Source organism: Cupressus sempervirens, chromosome 11 (genome assembly GCF_028749045.1).
Source record: "Cupressus sempervirens isolate cs-2001-9-10 chromosome 11, ASM2874904v1, whole genome shotgun sequence".
Classification (NCBI taxonomy): domain Eukaryota; kingdom Viridiplantae; phylum Streptophyta; class Pinopsida; order Cupressales; family Cupressaceae; genus Cupressus; species Cupressus sempervirens.
Genome location: NC_143128.1, coordinates 264572327 through 264585484, shown reverse-complemented (window position 1 = coordinate 264585484; position 13158 = coordinate 264572327). Strand labels below are relative to the sequence as shown.

Sequence of the window (13158 nt, the reverse complement as noted above, 5' to 3'; positions counted from 1 at the left end):
AATCTTTTGACATGACAGACCTGGGACTTCTTCATTACTGCCTAGATATTGAGGTTTGGCAGCAATTACATGGCATCTTCATCTCTCGGTCTAAGTATGCGCAGGCTATGTTGGACAAATTCAGAATGCAAGATTTTAAACCTGCATCTACACTTGTGGAGTTTGGTCTCAAGTTATCAGCCAAATTTGGTTCTCCTATTGAGAATGAATCCACATTCAGACAACTAGAGGGCAATTTGAAATATCTCACCACCACTAGAGCTGATCTAAGCTTTGCAGTGAATTACATATCTTGCTTCAGGACAGCACCCACTTCAGATCATTGGGATGCAGCGAAGCGCATCCTTCACTATGTCAAGGGCAATCCTGATTTTGGTCTCTTCTATGGACGAACCAAAGATGCCTGACTTATTGGTTACACACATTCGGATTAGGGAGGCTCAATTGATGACAAAAAAAGTCTACTTACGGGTATGTCTTTAGTTTGGGCATAGAAGTTGTTACTTAGACCAGTAAGAAGCAGCAGGTTGTATCTCTTTCCTCAACAGAAGAGGCAGTTTCGCATCGTAGGATGCTTTTCAACATCCATAAGTCTCAGGCAGGCCCTTCGCCCCTCTTTTGTGACAATCAAGGAGTCCTCAAACTTGCCAAAAATCTAGTCTTCCATGAGCACACTGAGCATATTGACATTCATTCTCATTTTATCTATTGGCCGGTTGAAGATGGATCCATGGATTTACAGGTTTGTTGCTATAGCTGACCAAACTATGATATTCTCACCAAGTCCCTACTTCGAAAGAAGTTTGTCAAATTTAGGGGGCAGCTTAGTGTCATTGATAAGTTAAACATTAAGGGAGGATATTAAATAATATCTCCCAAGTTATTCTATTTCTATCTTGATGGTCACTTCTAGATATCGTAAATATCTTGTATAATAGAACCTTTCTATTATTTGTATGTTTCTTCTTAGAAACATATTGATTATAATCTCCATATGAACAATTTGTTCATTGTTAAAAATCACTCAATTATTTTACCAATCACCTCTTGTAATAGAAACTTTTGCCTACACAGCCAATGAAACATACAAGATAACTGAAGCACAATAAAAACACCCAATATGAAGACAAATGAAATAACATTAATAATATCATCAACTGAAATACATTCTAAATTCTTATGATCCAAAAACATAAATGTAGACATCAATCAACATAATAATAAGTATGATACTAAACTATACAATATACATGTCACATATAATACATACAGAAAATAATGAAGCTAAACATTGAAATATTCCAAAAATATATAAAGTCACAATGCATGCATCCTAAAATACATAGATAAAAGATGCCAATACAAAACATTAACAATAAGGTACATCAATGGTAATACAAAACGAAGTACAGTAGCAAAACAAATCTATACAAGCAGTATTCGATCAAACATATATACAAGCAGTCATACTAGGCACATATGCATTAGGCCTTTCAAGAAGACTTTAAACAGTTGTAGTTACCATTTTGTGTATAGATTAGACTCTTTGGCTTCATAGTTAAGGAGAATGGCATAGTTAAAAGGTCCTATTACCTTAGTTGTGTTTTATTGCATGATGCTCTCATTATCATTCTAGCAGAGCGAGTTATTAAAATTGTTCCAGAGATTACTTATAGTACAATTATTTATAATCAATGATCTCAAAATCAATAAGATAAATCTACATTTCAAAATTCATGGCATACACTCTCGTCTACTTTCACTCCCTCACTTTATGAAATTACAATTGCACTACATGTAAAAGAAAAGAAACTGCTTTCTCTTTTCTTTGGATTTCCATCCTCAGAAATTGAAACCATCTTAATATTTTGGTATGCCAAGAAATTCTCAAGAAAGGTATTTGCTTCAAAAAAGTTAAAAAACTTAAAATGTAAGTTTCCAAATGAACACTATCAAAATTTAAAAATACAACAAATCATATCTCACCTTGATCAAATTAACCGCATTATAGAGAAAGATTTCATTTTTCACTCAATTAAAGAAATTGTAAATAAACGGCACTTTTAGATAAAGCTAACTTGCCTATCATTTCAGCACAGCCCCATCTTTCATTGAGAAAACACGTTGCTAAGATGGCTGTGAATACAGGAATGGTAAAGTTCAGCATGGTTGCATCCCTTAAAGGCAACAACTGTATACTGCACATCTCTACAAACAAAAATCAATCGGGAGGTGCCACTTACCCACTTTGAATAAAAGAAATATGAACACAGTATAAAACAACTGGAAGTAAATACACATAAAAAAATTCAAAAGAGCAATCTTGTTGCATCATTTATGTACGCGAGTCTAGGTTCATACCCCCAAAGAATGAACATAAAAATTATGTATTTATTGAAGGAGCGTGACAACATCAATACAACATGCCAATTCAGAGGTTTATTGTGACTCAGATAAATTGACTAGTTCAAGAAAAATGTTTCCGACCTGTTTCATGGACAAGTCAAGCGTCTATAGTGACTGGTCATTCATTTTGAGTGATTTTGAGGATAAAGATATTGGAGATAAAAGGACCAAATATTACAAGTTATAAATCAGATTTATTTTGAAGCTTTAAGAAATGTAATGTGAATTCATTTTACTTGAAAGATGACTCAATCTATCAGCCAACTGGAAAGCAAAGAGTGAAGTATTTCTTTAGTGAGATTATTCATTGTATTTAGTCTTTTTTGGTAGTTAGGATTTTATAATATGATAGGAAAAAGTTGTGTTATAACTGACTATTAAATAAACAAAAAAACTTACTTTCCACAGGCATGACTGTTGTATCCAAACAGAAATTTTTCTCATTGAGTAATTTCAAGCTAAATCTTAGTCTTTATGTCAGGTCAATAATCATATTTCATATCCTCGCCATTATCAACGTGTTTGTTTTTGTCATCTTTCCAGGTTTTTGCAGGATCATGAATAGAGCTTTCAAATGCTTTCACAAAGGCGAAGAACAGATTTCGAAAGTTGAAGCAGCTAAAATTTACAAGGGAAAAATTGCTGCAACATAAGACAATGACAGAGCTTTGAGTGAACAAAATATGCTTGAGAGTAGACCCACAGCAACTAATATGGGAGTATATTTTGTTTTGAAGTTGCATGAGTAGTGCAATAGTGTGTAAGAACACCCACTGTTCTAGACCAACATTTTATCTTTCCACTCACTGTAATTTTTTCAAACAGTTTGCTTACAACCTGAATGCTGAGTATCTGATTTATTCTTAGTTTGCAGATGTAAATGGCTGTTTCACTTTTCCTTTGTTTGAAAGTTTAAAGTTTGCAATTTTATACCAAATCAACCAAAATGAAGAACAACAACATATTGCATTCACTAAGTTCATGATAATAATTACAATCAGATTTAAGAAGAATGTTCAGATTTACATTATATTCTGATGTTGATGACAATACCATTAATTGCATTTCTTGAATACTCAATCAATGTTACATTTTCATTGCCTAATTCTGTCCAAACATGATAACAATGGAAAGGCCTGCCAAAAAGCTGTGCGGTACTCAGTTTAAAACCTGATACGTTGCCCAGTACTCAATTTCAAACCTGATACGCTTCCCAGAACTCAGTTTTAGACCTGATATAGCCTCCTCATGACATGTATGGCACACTTAAAACTGCTACAAACCTGTACGGCATCTTCCCTTTACATTTTCTGGTAGTGCGGCACAATGGCAGACCTTTTGTAATGCCCATATTAAAGATTCACTTGGTTTGGCGGTATTTCCAAGATGCAGAGCACCAAGATTAAAGATTCACTTGGTTTGGTGGTATTTCCAAGACGTACAGCACCAATATTGACTAGTATGGCAGCCTCCAGCACTTATCTCAGTAGTACTGCACCCAAGGGATTAGCTAAGCAGTACAGCAGCCTCAGGTTTGGCTTAAACAGCAGTATTTGTACGCAACGTATGATGAACAACAATTACTTCAACAATAGTTCAACGGCAACTATGTACTTCCAACCCAACACCCAATCGAACCCTTCCCTGCCAATGCAATATTGAAAATAGAAATGATTGTAAATGCAAACTTCTGTTTTTTCCTTGAAACATGATTCAAATCCTCCTAACTGTGTCTTTCAACAGTGAAGAAAATGTCATTCATGAGGATCTTTGTCCTCACAAACCTTCAAAGAAGAACTTCTCCAATATTTCATCAATTTTATATATTTTCAGACCATACTGAAAGAGAGCCCTTAAATCTCTATATAATGTTCTCATAAGAGCTCATTCACTTGCCTTGCCAATGTGGGATAAACAAAATCACTCTCTTGCCCTCCTATTTTTTTCACGATTTAGTTTTTCTCGCTATTTTCTCATGATTACTTTTCCCCCCGATTTTACCGCAATTTCTATTTCTTTAATATTTCGCATGCCATTTAAAATAATTGTCCTTCAACTTAAGTCCACAAACACTTTTATGTCTCCAATGTTTTATAAAATAAAGGGAAACTTCTTTTAATTAAATATTTTTCACAACTATAGGCTTAAAATTAATAAAGTTAAACATTTAAATTTAACTTTATAAAATAAATTTATTAATGTGTAGTGTCTTCCTTGTTTGCATTAGGTTCCATGGTTATTTTTCTTCGAGAGATACTTTGATGATTTGTCGTGTGTATTTGTATATTGAGATGCTTCAATGACCTTACATTGTTTTGTTCTGCAATATCATAGCTGCTAGATGTTAAATGTGTTACTATTCCATTTGATCATATATGCATCATGATGATAGTGATGTGACATGATGCCTTATGATGATGTTTGGTTTATTTTGCATTTGGACATCGATTATGGTTTCTAAGTTATCAGATAGATGTTGTTTTATGCTATGGTGTGTTTTATGTTATCGATATCTGTCTTTTATCTTTAGTACAATATATGCTCAATGATGAAAATGGATTATTTAAATGCTTTAAGTTTAATGCTTTATTATATGGTTATATGTCATTATGTTATAGTGCACCATTGCTATGCATGGATTTCCCATTGGTGCCACTACAAAGTGGGAACAGAGTCATATTGGCTAAGAAATTTGTATGTCATTGTGACCACAGCTTACAAAATGGGAACTTTAGGCAACAGTGTAGTGAGCGAAATCTCTCCTCTCGGCAATAGGGGAGGCTCCCTTCTTACCGTAGATGGCTACAAAAAAAACCTAACTGGATTTGACAAAGGGATGATCCACTGAATCAATTCTCCTTTTTGAAGGAATGATTTTCTATTACCAATTACTACTTGCAATTAAACAAAAGGAATCTATTGCTATGGTAATATCGGTGGCTTAAGTATGGACATAAGAACAATCTTAAGACAACAGTTAACTTATGTGGTTGATAGCAGGAACCCAAAGTCTCCTATAAGCAACCCTCTTGAAAAAGGGCGAACAGCTAACAAAGCACAAAGTCTTTGTTCAACTATCCAGATATGAAATAATGTACTAAGGTATCAAGCTCAAAGTCTTCAAATCTTAATACTTGTTGACACTAACAAACTAGATTAATCTCGTTCAAGAAAGCTCAAAGTCTTTCAGAAACAACATTATACATTCAAATGCCTTTAAAGAGAGAAGTAACAAAGATGAATGAATCAAAGTAACATAAGAAACAATGATCAATTCCAAGTATCTCAACACAAAATTTGGGAAAAACTTGCTTCTTTATTCACTTCGAAGATTTGCAAAAAGAAATACAAAGCCTTCAAGTTACAAGCCCAGCCTTCTCCAATAGAGCAAAAGATGATTATTTACAATGAACTCTCTCCTTCCTATAGGAAAAACGAAGAGTGAAAGGTGGAGGAAAAAAAATGGAACAACCTCAACTACCAATACTTATCCTAACTAACTACTTTGACTTTATTTAAAGTTGCATACCTAATGCAATTGCAACTTAACTACATGAGTTGATTGTACAGGTACATGTTATCATGTACTTACAACAAAGAAGCTCTTTACATGTAGCTTTCCTATCACTAATCTACTCAAAGCATGTAAAATATGATTTGGAGTTTGCACATAGTATCAACCAATTCTCCAAACTTTTGTAGGAACTCTTGTACAACCGTAGCATCTGGCTCTCCAATGTACTGTAAAATCATGATAAGTTTCCAAAGTGCGCTCGCTGCCCTAGATGTTTCTTTGTTAGAATCCTCCACTTGATTATGCAAATTCTTTAACGAAAACTTCCAATTTGCAAATGTGTCAAGCACACTAATGTTGAAGTCATCCAACAGGCTGTAGGCTAATACCTTTTGCAAACTCTATGAGAATTTCTTGTTGACTTCTTACTCCATTGTCCTCATTAATGATTTCACATGGCAACTCTCTCAAAGCTCCTTTGATCTTATCTTCTTGAGTAGATACTATGAGTACTACTGCCTTTATATCTTCGATGAGCTTATGGAGAACTTGTTTCTTGTTTTCCATCACATGCATGAAATAATGGTACATTTCAACAGATGTAATAACATTATACTCACAGAAGAAGTCTAAATCAACTTCCATCATGTTGTTCCAAGCACCAAGATCCCCGTCCAGTAACTCAAATTGACGGTTAAGTGATTTCAACATGTCATCGAGTTTAGCAAAGATTTCACTTTCTTTCCTCAACTCCCGATACACTACCAGAATCACTTGGATTCCCTATTTTTCAATATTGCTGCCACATTCATCAACAGTATGTGCCTTCAGCTTCTCCCTTTCTGTGCATACAACTAAAATAGGTTCACTGCCTATAAAAGACTCTTCATCTCTTCAATGATTCCCAATAAACAAGCATTCTCTTCTTTGAGTTTCAATTTCATTTCCCACAATTCATCATTCTTTCACAATAGAAAGTTTACCACCTCATGTGCATCATGTTGATAACTTAGCCTTGTTTGCTAACCAAGTTCAACCCTTGTGATTTTATAATCAGCAAGCTGCATATCTTCGGTGGATTTCTCCACAAGCAGTTCAGCCACTTCAGCATACTTGATATGATTATCATCAACCACCACTCAAGAAACTGTTATAGCTTTCTTGTTCTTTGAAACCCTTGGCTTACTTACTTGTCTATCATCTTCTTCAAGTGGAATTTCTTCTTTCTTTCTTTTCTGTGTAACAATACTCAACCATGGAGGAAGACTAAAAGAAGATACACTGGCTGAAGCAATAGTTACCATAGTCAACTCAAGATTACCTTGCATTACAGTAGTAACAATAACTTGTGTCTCAGTCTGAATGGCCACAGAAGGAGTGCTATGTGTGCCCTAAGACATAAATTGTTCAAACTGAGCTGAAGGTACATCAAGCAATATTGTAGACCGAACACTGGCAAAAGGAATAGACAAGGAATATGCATCAAAAACATTTTCAAAATCATATTGATCTCCTTGTGCTTCCAATGCAAGAGCGACTAAGGATACAGGCAATGCTGATGTAATGGTCACAGAATCTTCAAAAGATGAATGCTTAATATAGAATGCAGCCATAGCAATGCCTAAAGGCGAATCATGAGATTCATCTAAAATTGGAGCCGAATCCGGAAGAGAGGTTGTGAGAACTTCTAGAGGATATGAAGCAAGAGGTGATGACTCCTTTGATTACCTCGCTTCATCATCACTTGAGTCAACTTGGATTGATTGAAATCCAATCTATTTCACTTAAAGTACTCTCGAATCTTTTCCTCCTTTGACGGATAGCTTAGGCAAACTTTGAACAAGAAGTTCAAATTTAGATGAGGATGTACCACCTTTTCCTTTGCCCTTTATTTTTGATCTGAAACCAATCGTACCAACAGGATCAAAATCTTTGCCAGGCTTTATCTTTATGCATTTAAGACCCCTTCTCTTCATCCATGTGTTGGTATCAACGAGAATAGACTGGAATCTATCCCAAATGGACATATTTTCTTTGCATGACCATGTCGGAGGAAGAATGGGTTAACTTATCCACATCATGCTAAAAATATTCAAGATCCAAAATTTGATCATCTCCAAAACTAGGGGGAATTGATGCCAAGCTGAAATCTACAATCTGCTTTACAGTTAACCAAGTATAATCCATATGCCGTATTTCCACCTTAGTTTGTACATCAATCTAGAGATCTTCTAAATGATGTATGTGCAAGAACTATTTCCTCATCTTGTCATGCAATCCCCTCCAATCAAAACAACTCCTGGCTGCAAACTTTTTCAGCGCGATCCTTTGACGTTCAAACTCCATATTCTTGGCCTTAGGTACAGTATCTATTGAGTATCCTTCAATCTTTAATGGGTTTCGAGATGAGATCCCCACCCTGAGCCAATGCAAACTAGACTGATAAGCCTAGATCTCCATAAGTTGTCTTGCCAACTCCATTAGTATAATTCTATCAGTAGGATACCTTGGTAACGTGTATCACTCTCCCTTGAAGCACCCAACTCACAAATATGTAAAATTGGGAAATTGTAAAAACATGCAACCATACTCATTAACCTTGTTCCATGCCTCATCAGATACTCGCTTATTAGGAAGCTCTTTATCAAACAAGTGCCTAAAATGCCCAAAGAAGGCATCCTGAACTCTTCTAAAGTGTAACTGACTTTATTTCAAAGGCAATTGTTCAATATATTTCCACACATGAACTATAGACCTATCATGCCTATTTGATAAAGCAGAAAAGGTGCCTAGAGTAGCAGCAATGTACACCATGTAGGAGTTCATGTTGAACACACCAGTTGACAAAACGTTCACCAATTATTCACATACTGAATCACTCACCAATTCAGCCCAAAACACATTTTCTTTTTACCGTATTATGAGTGAGATGTACTTACACATCCATGGTTCAAACATGTTTGAATCCTTGAGCCTTGCCAAGCGGCTAAGAAGTGTGATGAGGTCATTAATTTCTTCTTTGATATAACATCTGCGAACTCCCTTAACCAGCCATCTAACAAGATTTGGTCTTTTAGTAATCAGCCAGTTATCATTTACTAACTTGGTACAAGATGGAATATCCTCATTCCACCGCTCCATGGCCTTCTTCCTTGTGATATTCGTAATAACTGGAGTATGAGGGACAAAATATACGATCAATACTCTTGGGATCAAGACTTATGATAGCAGTGCCATCTTGATCTTTGATGGTCCGTGAAGCCGCATCAAAATGTCTTGCACATGCAAGCATGAATTTCGATTCATGAGCTACTGAGGGAAAGCTGGACAAATGATGAATATGATTCCGCTTGATCCACACCATATCTTCGGTAGTTGCAGCCTCCACTCTTGCAAGAAATACTTCAATGTTCATATGAGAAATATCAGTATCTCGTACTTCATCGCAGTATGAGGTCACTTGCGATGAAGGGATGGAGTTATGATACAAATCATACTAGTACTTCATCTTCTTTTTGTCTTTGCCTTTGCTGGAGTAGATTCTCTTGACATTGGAAAATGGTACTCCTGCACAACTATTGCTTGAAAATCCTATTAAATGAGAACATCATCAAGTGAAGGATCCATAGCAAGATTTTGATGGATTTTGAACAAGATATAAGTGGGCAAATAGATGGAATAAATCATTCATGATGTCTCATTAATAAGACAAAGAGGATGCACATACGAATCCATGAACAATTCGGGGATAATGAATCATTTCATGATGTCTCATTAATGTGTTAAAACAAAGAGGATGCACATACGAATCCATGAGAAAATTGTGTAGGGTTGCCTCAATTTTGTGATGTCAAAATTGAGGACAACAACTGGCTCTAACTAGGGAACGTACTTCATTTATTCTTGGAAACAAAGAGGAATGTAGAATCCAGACCTCTAAGTGCCTTTATCTACTCCACTGGGCCACAGAGTAAGGTGACTAAAAACAAAATTAAAAACCTAAACTAAAAAGACAGACATTATGTACAAGGGTACTTAGCTAGAGCTTATTCGAAATAATGCTTCAAATGATATGCACTATATGGTAGTGCAAATGGAGTTCCATCGCGGTATGCCAACAAGAAACTGTTTTCTCCTACAACTGAGTGAATAGTGAAAGGACCGCACCAAACAAAATCAAAATTGCCATGCATGCCTTTTGGTTTTGGCCTTTTATCCCAGAGTAGAACCCAGTCTCCAACTTGAAACTCTTTGTGCTTAGCCTTTTTTCAAACAAGGTTTTTACTTGTCGTTGATGTGCAACAAGCCTATCCACCACCTGTGTTCTTTGTTCTTCAAGCTGTTGAAGATACATGATTCTTTTATCCAAAGAACTTTCAAAAGTTCCATCCTCAATTGCTTTGACTAACTTGAGAGTGGGAAACTCCAAAGTTATGGGAATTTCTGCATTCGAACCATAAAGAAGTTGAAGTGACAACATACCAATAGCTCCTTTTGGTGTAATTCTATCTGCCCACAAAGCATCAAACATTGCTTTGTGCCAAGTTCTCTTATTATCATCCATGAGTTTGCAAATGATTGTAATCAAATTCTTGTTACTAGACTCAGTTTGTCCATTACCTTGTGGATAATAATCGAATGCATGAGCCACAGTAATACCATGTTCAAAACAAAATTGTATAATCTCAAATGATGAAAATACTAAAGCATTGTCTAAAAAATCTTATTAGGTATTTCAAAACGAGAAATAATATTCTCATTTAGAAATGAACACACCACTAATGATGTTGCATTCTTCACAAGAATCGTCTCCACCCATTTAGTGAAGTAGTCAGTAGCAGTCAAAACATAAGTATACCCTGCACTGGATGCAAGATTAATTGCACCAATGAAATCTAGACCCCATAGCTAGAAAGGTTCTTCAATTACCACTGGCCTTAATGGAAGTGCTCCTAACTTTTGTTTGCCAACAAAATGTTGGCATCTTTCACATTTTTGTACCCACTCATAAGTATCCTGAAAAAGAGTTGGCCAGTAATACTTTGCTTGTAAGATCTTATGAGCGGTCACTAGCGCTGAAAAATGACCTCCACGAGCTGAATCATGAAAAGATTCCAACAATCTAAGTTGTTGTGCTTTATCAACACAATGAAGTGTTAGTGAACAGATTGTCTTCAAGAATATGTGTGCAATTATAACCCTGACTGCCCAAGTAGGAGAACTAATCAGCACCAACAGTTGGATAGGTTATCGTTGGATTGATAACCTTCCTTTGAATTTTATTGAGTACAGTTCCCCGTATAAGATATACAATGAATTAATTATGGTTTCTTTTAACCAGAAAGCACGAAAGGATTACAAGCATCTACCTATAAACACAAAGTAGACACAAAAAGCTAGATGACTACAAGAAAATAAGTAACAAATGACACAAAGTCCATTTGCATGCAACGTTACAAGGAGAATGAAGCCTAAGAAAGCAAAGAATCAGAGCTTTAAAGACACTTTGAAATAAAATATATTCAGAAAGCCATGACATAAATGCATTTAGAGAAAACTAAAAGTCATACAAAGATAACAATCAGTGGAAAGAGAATTGCCCAGACTCAAAATTCTGATATACAATTATCTCCCGAGTCTCCCTACTCTAAAAATGCTGAAACAACAAAGTTCTCATTACATTATGCATCTAAATCACTAACTGAAAAGGAAACCTGAATTCCCTCCCCCTGCATACATTCAAAATCAAAATATCCCCTGTTTTCCAACTCACAGTTTGGAAAATTAAATAAAACTCTGCTCTCTCTCCCAGCAAATAAAACTTTCGATCCAACTCCTCTGTTCTGCAACCCAAAGTCTACAGACCCAACCAGAAAGTAGAACCCCTTGCATTGCTGTTGTTGGCCTTTTTATCTGTTCACATCCCATGGCTTTTCAATTTTCCTAACTGAATCTTGAAACCATTTCTCTTCACCTTCCTTGATAGATTTTCTTTAATTTCTATAACATTCAACTTTTAAAGATTTTTCACTAAATCAAATGTCATCTTAGCATATTTGGACAAGTGGTTAATGAATAAATCAGTCCAAAATAATAATAAAAATTTGTTGCTGGGCGGATTTGTTTTGATAGTCGAATGGGTCTCGGTGCGGGGGCCATAACTAATTATTCCGCCATTGGATTTCCTTCATTTTCAGATATGTTGGAGAGATCCTAATTCCGCATATCCTGACCGAAGTGATCGAGAAAATTATGTCCGAGTCAAAATTTATTGAAGAATGAGTGGAGGTATATAAAACTGTCGAACCATCAAACCTGTTGGACCACTTTGAACCATGTCATGTTTCAAACCTGAACTCTGAACTGTTGAACCAAAACCAAATTCTAATGCTTAACTACAGTGGGTTTTGAACTTTAAATTCTTGAACTAGATTGGGTTTTTGAATTCGCATTTGAAGTTGTTGTAGTGATCCTGGTCTTCTAATTCGATCTCTGAATCACTGAGTCTGAGCTGAATGAGTTAGCCATTTGGAGTTATTGGTCTGAATTTGAGGAATTGAAACTACACTTTTAGAATCTGATTTGAACCTGCACTCGAACTTCGAACTCGTTGAACCTTTGAAACTATTGAACTGATGGTATCTAATCTTGAATTATGAACTTTTTTGGGTCAACCATTCTGTACTTTGAACCATGAGTCTGAACTTTGCTTGTGTTGAACCTGTAGGATAGATCTTTTGAACCACTGAACTACATTGAACCACTTTGAACTGCTTTGAACTGCTTCGAACTTCAATTCAAAGTGGTTCAAAACTCTGCAATTGAAGTTTAAAAATCGTGTCCATATTAGGTACTAACATGAAGGAAAGTGCCATCAACTGTGCACTTATACAAACTATTGTCCCAGAGAACAAATGAGTGGCTCTAATCTTTAAACTCTTTTGCTTATAAGAAAAATGCTAAGGACATTCACCATAAGTAAGATAATATGCTATATCAAAATACCATTCATTAGTTGTGCTGACAAACAAAACCTTTGGTAGTTCTTCAATTAATTCTTCTTGCTTTGATTCATTATCAGCCATGAGATGACATAAGCCTTTACCTTGAAACAACTTCGTAGGCTTAATTTCAATATGATATTCTTGAATTTTAGCAATCCAATTCCCTCTTTTAGTTCCGAACTCATGTTGTGTCAAAATAGATTTGATAGTGGTATTTGGGACAAGAGCCACCAC

At 35.6% G+C, this 13158-nt stretch overlaps 1 protein-coding gene across 6 annotated transcripts in view; it reads right to left on the bottom strand.

The window, feature by feature from the left end:
- Nucleotides 1-13158, bottom strand: part of LOC149529149 (uncharacterized) — a 98994-nt gene that overhangs the window by 57009 nt on the left and 28827 nt on the right. For 5 of the 6 annotated variants that reach the window (XR_016358735.1, XM_089809943.1, XM_089809945.1 and 2 more), the window contains exon 3: nt 2083-2198. Coding sequence is in view for 5 of the 6 variants with exons in the window: in XM_089809943.1 (XP_089666069.1) it covers nt 2083-2198 (116 nt within the window). In the remaining variant the exon portion in view is untranslated. Of the gene's footprint in view, nt 1-2082; nt 2209-13158 lie in introns of all 6 variants that reach the window. The other variant, XM_089809946.1, reaches the window with a different exon arrangement.